General features: G+C 29.6%; 3 protein-coding genes across 4 annotated transcripts; 2 read left to right on the top strand and 1 right to left on the bottom strand.

Moving 5' to 3' along the window:
• The first annotated feature begins 1014 nt into the window (after positions 1-1014).
• LOC108741845 (regulator of chromosome condensation) lies at positions 1015-7054 on the top strand. 2 transcript variants are annotated; one of them, XM_025977271.1, is made up of 8 exons: positions 1015-1296; positions 1349-1545; positions 1603-1785; positions 1845-2061; positions 2173-2322; positions 2376-2486; positions 5477-5638; positions 5853-7054. In XM_025977271.1, the coding sequence occupies exons 1-8, from the start codon at positions 1242-1244 to the stop codon at positions 6098-6100; spliced, it is 1323 nt and encodes a 440-aa protein (XP_025833056.1). In that variant the 5' UTR covers positions 1015-1241; the 3' UTR covers positions 6101-7054. The 2 variants fall into 2 exon arrangements, with proteins under 2 accessions (XP_025833056.1, XP_018332312.1); XM_018476810.2 differs by lacking the exons at positions 5477-5638; positions 5853-7054 and adding an exon at positions 2863-3692 and having other exon boundaries at positions 2376-2648.
• On the bottom strand, positions 3818-5463 carry LOC108741852 (plant intracellular Ras-group-related LRR protein 7). The gene is made up of 3 exons (XM_018476821.1): positions 4597-5463; positions 4282-4543; positions 3818-4068 (listed from the first exon to the last, which is right to left on the bottom strand). The coding sequence occupies exons 1-3, from the start codon at positions 5085-5087 to the stop codon at positions 3868-3870; spliced, it is 954 nt and encodes a 317-aa protein (XP_018332323.1). The 5' UTR covers positions 5088-5463; the 3' UTR covers positions 3818-3867.
• Positions 7055-7479: 425 nt separating the features above from the next.
• On the top strand, positions 7480-9080 carry LOC108741541 (GPN-loop GTPase 2). Its single transcript, XM_018476377.2, has 3 exons — positions 7480-8572; positions 8650-8886; positions 8941-9080. The coding sequence occupies exons 1-3, from the start codon at positions 8021-8023 to the stop codon at positions 9052-9054; spliced, it is 903 nt and encodes a 300-aa protein (XP_018331879.1). The 5' UTR covers positions 7480-8020; the 3' UTR covers positions 9055-9080.
• The last annotated feature ends 38 nt before the right edge of the window (positions 9081-9118 follow it).

The raw sequence follows: 9118 nt of genomic DNA, 5'->3' as shown, positions 1-9118 counted from the left end.
ATTTTCCGAAAAATCTTGCTTTCACTGTAGTTTTTATTTTAATAAGAAAATTCCAAAATATTCTTTAATAAAAAAAGAGTTTTCTTTAAAATTATATTAGGTGAAATTTGAAACGCCTTTCATAATTAATTTAGTAATATAGCCAAGAATTGATAGCAAACTTTTTAACCCTGTGAATCAACTCCGATAGGGAAGTTCCAAACAAATGTTTTCAAAATTGAATTTAAGATAATAAATATTTAAGCATTTCAATTTAACTTGTTAAAAACATTTATCAAAATCTGATAATGTGTGTTCTCAAAAGCTGTATTGAAATAACTGAAGAGATGAGTGACTCCAAAAGTTCAATTTCCTCATCGACTATCTGTTTTCCTTGTATTCATTCGTCGCCTTACTGGCGCCTGGTGGTTATCATTCGTCCCGACGAAATTCGGTAATAATAGTTTCAGCGATTCTTTATTTCCTGTGCAGTTTTTATTTGGATAAAATACGTAAATTGTTTTGTTAAACTCAGGTATTTTATATAAATACAAAAACAATCAATAAAACGTTAATATGAAAAAATTTCAAACAGAATTTTATTTGAATCAATTTTCTCTTTGGATCAAAATGAAATGGTTTTGCTAAAATATTAGAATAAAGTATAGAGAATTATAAACGTAAAATACATTTCTGTTCATGCAAATGAGAAAATAATGACATTGTGACAGCTAGCAAAAAGGACTATTGGTCTAGATTACCCCGGTTATTGACTTAGTTTTCCTATTCGCATACATTAAGATAGAAACTGTACAGTAAGCACATTTTACAGNATTGAGAAGAAATAAAAATTATTTAAGATTTATTGCGTTTATTTTTAAAACTACAGATTCTTTTAAAGCAATTTTCATTAACGAAAATCTGGCATTTAATAATTTTTAGACCCTCATTTAAACGTACACCCTGTATAGCATGTTTCTCATAGAATTATAGCAGATTTGTTTTCAAGTTCAACCATCAACTCAATGGTTTCTCTTCAAGGTTATTTCAGTTTTTCTTTTTGGGGGTTAATTCCCGCCGTGTTCTTTTTAATGCAAAAATTTAATATAAAATCAAATAATTACTGTTTTAATGTTTTCATTTTATATAAGTAATATTTAGTGATCATAAACGAACTAGTGTCATCATTTTTATAGATTAATTTCCTTCTGGCACTTCACAGTAAGAAGACTAACCTCAAATTTTAAACTCTGCAAGGAATCATGCCGAAACGAAGACGAAGTTCTACAGCAAGTATTTCTTCTAAACGGCCAAAATGTACTGTTTACTTATCCCATTTTCGGTTTGTATTTTAATACCTGTGTTTTAGTTATTGACCATGTTAGTCTGCCAAGTTTAACCAAGGTTGGTAAAGTCCTAGCTACAGGAGCTGGGGATTTTGGACAATTAGGTTTAGGAAGTGATATTTTGGAGAAAAGCAGACCGGCTGTAGTGCCTATTACTCATGAAATTGTTGATATTTGTGCTGGTGGAATGCACACTGTGTGTTTAACAAAAGACGGGAAGGTATATTTTACTAATGCATTTGTAACTTTTTTAGTCAATAAACAGAAAATTCTGTAGGTTTTGACATTTGGTTGCAATGATGAAGGAGCACTTGGAAGGGAAACAGCTGATAAAGAGGATGCTGAATTTATTCCTGGAGAAGTTAATCTTCCTGATCGAGTCAAGCAAGTTTCTGCAGGTGATTCACATACAGTAGCACTACTTGAAGATGGAAGAGTATTTGCATGGGGAACTTTTAGGGTACATTTTAAGTGATTTTTTAAAAATTTAAAATGAAACTGAAATTCTAAAATTTTTAGGATTCACATGGAAACATGGGTCTAACATTAAAAGGAAATGAAAAATTACCCTATGAAATCCTCCCTCACCACATTGTTATCAAAATAGCCTCTGGAGCAGATCACATAGTTTTCTTGACTCAATTTGGTGAGGTTTATACATGTGGTTGTCCAGAACAGGGCCAATTGGGAAGGACAAGTGAAAGGGGAAGTGATCGAAATTGTAGGACAGGCTTTTGTNCTTCATGTAAATCTTCAAATTTGTTACGTGCTAAGAATAATGACCTCAGTTCTGAACATTTTATCAGTGTCTTAGGTAAACAATACAAATCAAAATCTTTGCTTTTAGCAAAATTTCTTCAGCCAGCAATTATTAATGTCAAGCCAAGCTTGAAATTGAAGTTTGATAACATTTGGGCTGGAACATATAGCACATTTGCTAAAGTTGAGCAAAAAAACGATATTTATGTATTTGGTCTTAATAATTACAATCAGATAGGTAGGACATTTAATATTCAATATAAATGGCGATACAAAATAATGTCTTTATAGGTCTAAAATCTCAAAATGCAGTCTTTAGTCCTAAGCTATCAAAAGAATTTTCAAAATTCAAATGGAATATAATTTGTTGTGCTCAACATCATACAATAGCCCTTGATGAAGATGGAAAGACTTATGCTATTGGGAGAAAAGAATATGGAAGGTTAGGACTTGGAAAGGATTGTGATGATGCTACAGAATTGACTGAAATTCCTTTTCTTAAAAATAAGAAAGTTGTCAACATTGCATGTGGCTCTGCAACTTCTTTTGCTGTACTTGATGTTGGTATGTTTCAAAAGAAATTTGTTTTTATACAAAGGTCAATGTAGGTGGAATTTGGGTGATCTATTCTTGTACATATAGCTCTCATATTTTTTTTTTGAAAGCTAATGTTATTGGTATTCATTCTCAAAATATTAGACAAGAAGTTATACTGATTAACAAGTATACATACAATTTTGAGATCATAATCACAATATTTACAATTTTGATTATGTAGGTGAGTTATATGGATGGGGTATGGGAACTGTTGGCCAATTGGGCACTGGTGAAGAAGAGGACTGTTATGAACCGACCCTTATTAAAAGCAAGCAGCTCGCTGGTAAACACGTGTTTAGGGTGAGCAGTGGAGGACAACACACTATAATATTAGCTTCAGAAGCAAATGGAAACAACAATCAACCACAACCAGAAAATGAACAGTTACAAGATGGAGACGAGGGCGATTCTGTGTCTGCAGGCGCGTAATATTTATTTTTTTCAAATAAACTTATTTTTGTTTGTATGATATGTTTGAATGGTGAATACAGTGAAGATATGGTCATTAACGTGGTAACTGTTGATTATAACTTCCTTTACACAAGTCTTATTGTAAATAACCAAAATTAGGGTAAAATAGACAATTTCATTTATAGCATTCTCTCATTTTATGTTTTAGAAATTATGATTGTGTCCAAGACACAATTTTTGTCAAAAAGCAATAACACTGTTTACTTGAAAACGTAATTAGTATGTTAATGTTTTGTTTTCTGCCAATGTAGGTAATTAAAAATTAATACATTTCATTTTAATTATCATACTTCAACATCGTCATTCAAATAAGTATTAATCATTAATACTATGGAATTAAAGTTCTTCCTAATTGTTTTAAACACCAGGTTAAAATGACTTAATTAAATTTATTTTAGTTTAAAACCTTCGTATCTATTTCAGATATTAGTAGTATTTACTTATTTGTTTATATTTCATCAAAATTAATTTCATCCGATCTTTTAAATGCAACTGGGTGTAGTTGTATTTGCATTTGTTTTGTGTTTTATGAAATAAAAATTAAAATTGTGAATAACTGTTTTACTAGTTCAAAAAGGTGAGGAAATACTATCATAAAAAGTGTTTGAAATTGCAAGTACTTGCCCATTTTCCCTATCTTTTGTCTACACAGATAAAAGTACACATTTTAAAAGGAAAATAGCATTTTATTATGATACCGTTATAATAATTTTTATCAATATGTTAAAAGAAATTTCGAGATTTTTGGGAAATATTCACCAAAAATTTCGTCCTCATCCATATCTGAATCAGTAGTTATAATATCAATTTCAGAACTATCCATGCTTGTCTCCCATTCTTCTGAACTTGAATCAGAATTATCATTATTTGGTGTTTGCTGCCATTCTGTACCAGGTAACTCTAAATTACTGAATTCCTAAAAAATTTTAATTATAGATATGTCTACATGCATTAAAAATTCTAATAGAATATCTGATTAGTTTTAAAAATGAGGTTTTATAAAGTAATTGGTACAAAAATTAAAAAAAAAATAAAAGGAAAAAATCCCCATTAAATATTTAATGAAGTACAACTAAGTAAATCGTAAATATAATGTGTTAAAAAACAATATCTTTTGTACTTATTTTACCTTTTGTATTAATTCAGTAACAGTAATTGGATTTTTCAGCAGGGAAATTCTTTGTATATGCCTTAAATCTTCAAATATATTTGAAATGAATGAGGCAATTTTATTATCATTTAAATAAAGAAATCGAAGTTGTTTCAATTTACAAAATTCACTTGGTATGTGACTAAAATTGTTATTGTTCAAGTTTAGATGAACTAATGATTCTAATGCACCAAACTTTTCTGGGACATCAGTTATTTTATTATTTTCTAATGTAAGCCATCTGAAATTAGAACAATGGATATTATATGTCACCCATATATAAATCATACTTACCTCAACTTTTTCAAGTTACAAATAGCTTCAGGTAACTCATATATTTCATTGCTACGAGCTCCTAAAGTATGTAGATTGTGCAAAGAACCAATCTCGTCAGGTAATTTTTTTAGAAGACAGCCATTACACCATAACGTTTCTATTTCAGTTAAGCATGCTAAATCGCCGGATAAGCATTTAATTGGATTATGGCTAATGTTTAAAGATTTTAAATGTACAAGTTCTCTAATTGATTTTGGGAATTCTTGAATATTATTATAATCAACTGCGAGTACAGTTAAATTTTTTAACTTTGTAATATCTTCATGTAAATCTTCAAATTTGTTACGTGCTAAGAATAATGACCTCAGTTCTGAACATTTTATCAGTGTCTTAGGTAAACAATACAAATCAAAATCTTCTAAATATAAATAAGGAGATTTTGTTACATGAGCATTTTCAATTTTAGCCAAGGCATGATTACGTTGAAAGAAGTCGTAAAAGGGGTTCATTTCATTAAATCAGAATGTTACCTATGATTTTCCTTGAATCCTATAAAAATTATCTTGTAATTCATCTCAAAAGATGGTTTGAAAGGGCAGATTAAAGTTCTTTTTATCTTATTGGAACAAAATAGCCTGTTAAAATAATCCACAAAAACTGATAAAGTTCATTTTTAAATATGTGCAGTATAGAAACAAATATTGTAGGTATTTAAATAAATTACACTTCAATGACGTTCATACGCCACTACTACTAATTACTAATTATAACAAAGTACAAGGTTCATTCATAACTGTCCTTTGCATTATACAAGGTTTGCTCAACAAATACATGCCTTTCCCCCATTACTGTTAAAACGAAAAGTTTTTCAAATATGTATTGTTTGGGCGTGATGAAGATGGAAAGACTTATGCTATTGGGAGAAAAGAATATGGAAGGTTAGGACTTGGAAAGGATTGTGATGATGCTACAGAATTGACTGAAATTCCTTTTCTTAAAAATAAGAAAGTTGTCAACATTGCATGTGGCTCTGCAACTTCTTTTGCTGTACTTGATGTTGGTATGTTTCAAAAGAAATTTGTTTTTATACAAAGGTCAATGTAGGTGGAATTTGGGTGATCTATTCTTGTACATATAGCTCTCATATTTTTTTTTTGAAAGCTAATGTTATTGGTATTCATTCTCAAAATATTAGACAAGAAGTTATACTGATTAACAAGTATACATACAATTTTGAGATCATAATCACAATATTTACAATTTTGATTATGTAGGTGAGTTATATGGATGGGGTATGGGAACTGTTGGCCAATTGGGCACTGGTGAAGAAGAGGACTGTTATGAACCGACCCTTATTAAAAGCAAGCAGCTCGCTGGTAAACACGTGTTTAGGGTGAGCAGTGGAGGACAACACACTATAATATTAGCTTCAGAAGCAAATGGAAACAACAATCAACCACAACCAGAAAATGAACAGTTACAAGATGGAGACGAGGGCGATTCTGTGTCTGCAGGCGCGTAATATTTATTTTTTTCAAATAAACTTATTTTTGTTTGTATGATATGTTTGAATGGTGAATACAGTGAAGATATGGTCATTAACGTGGTAACTGTTGATTATAACTTCCTTTACACAAGTCTTATTGTAAATAACCAAAATTAGGGTAAAATAGACAATTTCATTTATAGCATTCTCTCATTTTATGTTTTAGAAATTATGATTGTGTCCAAGACACAATTTTTGTCAAAAAGCAATAACACTGTTTACTTGAAAACGTAATTAGTATGTTAATGTTTTGTTTTCTGCCAATGTAGGTAATTAAAAATTAATACATTTCATTTTAATTATCATACTTCAACATCGTCATTCAAATAAGTATTAATCATTAATACTATGGAATTAAAGTTCTTCCTAATTGTTTTAAACACCAGGTTAAAATGACTTAATTAAATTTATTTTAGTTTAAAACCTTCGTATCTATTTCAGATATTAGTAGTATTTACTTATTTGTTTATATTTCATCAAAATTAATTTCATCCGATCTTTTAAATGCAACTGGGTGTAGTTGTATTTGCATTTGTTTTGTGTTTTATGAAATAAAAATTAAAATTGTGAATAACTGTTTTACTAGTTCAAAAAGGTGAGGAAATACTATCATAAAAAGTGTTTGAAATTGCAAGTACTTGCCCATTTTCCCTATCTTTTGTCTACACAGATAAAAGTACACATTTTAAAAGGAAAATAGCATTTTATTATGATACCGTTATAATAATTTTTATCAATATGTTAAAAGAAATTTCGAGATTTTTGGGAAATATTCACCAAAAATTTCGTCCTCATCCATATCTGAATCAGTAGTTATAATATCAATTTCAGAACTATCCATGCTTGTCTCCCATTCTTCTGAACTTGAATCAGAATTATCATTATTTGGTGTTTGCTGCCATTCTGTACCAGGTAACTCTAAATTACTGAATTCCTAAAAAATTTTAATTATAGATGTGTCTACATGCATTAAAAATTCTANGAATACAAGATAACAAATAAAATAATTAAGTTAAATTTCACATACATTGAATTTATTCCGTGTATTCATGGTTTATTCCATGTTTATTCTTGTTGTTTCAAAAAAATAATAGGTTAAGTTCCTTCACTCATAGATGTATAAGGTAAATGGTAGCAGTCAAATAAAAAGAATAAATTAAAAAATATGTATTTACAATCTTAACGAAGGGAGTAAAGTTATGATGTAAAATTCAGCAATTCTTGTTTTACTTTGTTACGGATTAATAAAATATTAATAATTAACGAAAGATTTCATTTGAATCAGTCATGTAAGTAAGCAGATCAGCAATTAATATTATTGCAAGATCTATGAACATGATCAACAATTTAATAAAAATAAATGCTTATCTGTGAATAAATGCCATAACCTGTGAAATTAAGAAGGTTGTTTTTAATTAAGTTATAACAATAATATGTAAAATTCCTTAAAAAATTGTGGATGTAAAGGTGATTCCTATTATGGATGTTGCAAATTTAATGCAATCTTTGTCAATTGAAGATAATCATCATTTTAAATCTAATTTTAAAGTGGGAGCAATAAATGTTGGTGGGCATAATACTGAGCTTGTTTTCGGGGAATTCGTTAATAAATTTATGATAATTACCACTCAGTTTGAGAAACTTGGCAGTCTTTTACGAGTAACTGTGGATCAACAAGTAAACGGAGCAAACACTTTGGAACCAGTTTATACTGTTAGTGTTGTATTTGGTGCAGAAAATACAGAACAACAAGCAGCAGCCAGGTTTATTGCTGGTAGTCTACAGATTAAGAAGCCCCTCTTGATTTTTCTTTGCCTAAAAGATTACTCAGCTGAAGTAGTTCGAGGTATAGCTGTAGCACTTTTAGATTTGATTAAAAATTGAAGAAAGTTAAACATGTCTCTTGCAAAGCGTGCAAAAAAAGCAGAGGCTTATTTTGGTCAGTTAGTTATAGGACCACCAGGGTCAGGAAAAACTACTTACTGTGCAAAAATTCAGGAATTTTATAAAGACAAGCTTAACAGAGAATGTGATGTTATAAATTTGGATCCTGCTAATGATAACATGACATATAAACCTGCTGTTGATATAATTGAACTCATTTCTGTTGAAGAAGTTATGAATTCATTTAAACTTGGGCCGAATGGAGCACTTATGTATTGTATGGAATATTTAGAGCAAAACTTTGACTGGCTTCTAGATAAACTTAAGACCATAAATAATAGTTACTTAATTTTTGATATACCTGGGCAGGTAGAACTTTATACACATCACACATCTATAAAGAACATTTTTGCAAAGCTGCAAAATTTATCTTATCATTTATGTGTTGTGCACATGGTTGATTGTCATTACTGTTCAAATCCAACAAAATTTATATCTACATTGCTAATGTCATTGTCCACAATGCTTCAGATTGGCTTACCACATGTTAATGTTTTAAGTAAGGTATGTTTTTGATGTAGAATAAGCAAGCTCTTAATTAATTATTTTATTAAAGTGTATTAACTTAAAACTTATTTCAGGCTGACTTATTAAAACAGAATTCCACAAAGTTAGATTTTGGTCTTGATTTCTATACGGATGTACTAGATTTGGAATATTTATTAGAACTTCTTGATGACGGACCTTTTACATCAAAATTTAAAAAATTAAATGCAGCTTTAGTTGATTTAATACAAAGCTACAGTTTGGTTTGCTTTATTCCTGTTAATGTTAATTCTGAAAGGAGTTTGCTAACTTTAAAGAGTGCTGTTGATAAGGTAAACCTTTTATGATTAGAAAATGAAATGATTCCCATCTTTATTTAATTTTAGGCGAATGGTTACATATTTGGAAGTGGTGAAGAAAGAACAATTCAGTCATTATTGTCATGTGCTGTGGGAGCACGAACAGAAACAGAAAGATTTGATTCTGATTTTTCATTTTAATGTTAAATAAATATGCTTATGATAAATCATCTGCATTTTCACTTTATATTATATATATAATTTA

This window comes from Agrilus planipennis, unplaced genomic scaffold, assembly GCF_000699045.2.
Source record: "Agrilus planipennis isolate EAB-ADULT unplaced genomic scaffold, Apla_2.0 scaffold24, whole genome shotgun sequence".
Taxonomy (NCBI): Eukaryota; Metazoa; Arthropoda; class Insecta; order Coleoptera; family Buprestidae; genus Agrilus; species Agrilus planipennis.
Note: the sequence above shows the minus strand (reverse complement) of the source record. Positions and strands in the feature narration are given on the sequence as shown.

Excerpts from the sequence above, each read along its gene's own strand:
- LOC108741845 (XM_025977271.1), top strand. The coding sequence starts at position 1,242 with ATGCCGAAACGAAGACGAAGTTCTACAGCAAGTATTTCTTCTAAACGG. Across the intron at positions 1,297-1,348 it reads TTCTTCTAAACGGCCAAAAT|TTATTGACCATGTTAGTCTG; the intron begins GTACTGTTTACT and ends CCTGTGTTTTAG. Across the intron at positions 5,639-5,852 it reads TTTTGCTGTACTTGATGTTG|GTGAGTTATATGGATGGGGT; the intron begins GTATGTTTCAAA and ends TTGATTATGTAG.
- LOC108741852 (XM_018476821.1), bottom strand. The coding sequence starts at position 5,087 with ATGAACCCCTTTTACGACTTCTTTCAACGTAATCATGCCTTGGCTAAA. Across the intron at positions 4,544-4,596 it reads TGTAACTTGAAAAAGTTGAG|ATGGCTTACATTAGAAAATA; the intron begins GTAAGTATGATT and ends TTCTAATTTCAG. Across the intron at positions 4,069-4,281 it reads TTACTGAATTAATACAAAAG|GAATTCAGTAATTTAGAGTT; the intron begins GTAAAATAAGTA and ends AAAATTTTTTAG.
- LOC108741541 (XM_018476377.2), top strand. The coding sequence starts at position 8,021 with ATGTCTCTTGCAAAGCGTGCAAAAAAAGCAGAGGCTTATTTTGGTCAG. Across the intron at positions 8,573-8,649 it reads ATGTTAATGTTTTAAGTAAG|GCTGACTTATTAAAACAGAA; the intron begins GTATGTTTTTGA and ends AACTTATTTCAG. Across the intron at positions 8,887-8,940 it reads TAAAGAGTGCTGTTGATAAG|GCGAATGGTTACATATTTGG; the intron begins GTAAACCTTTTA and ends ATTTAATTTTAG.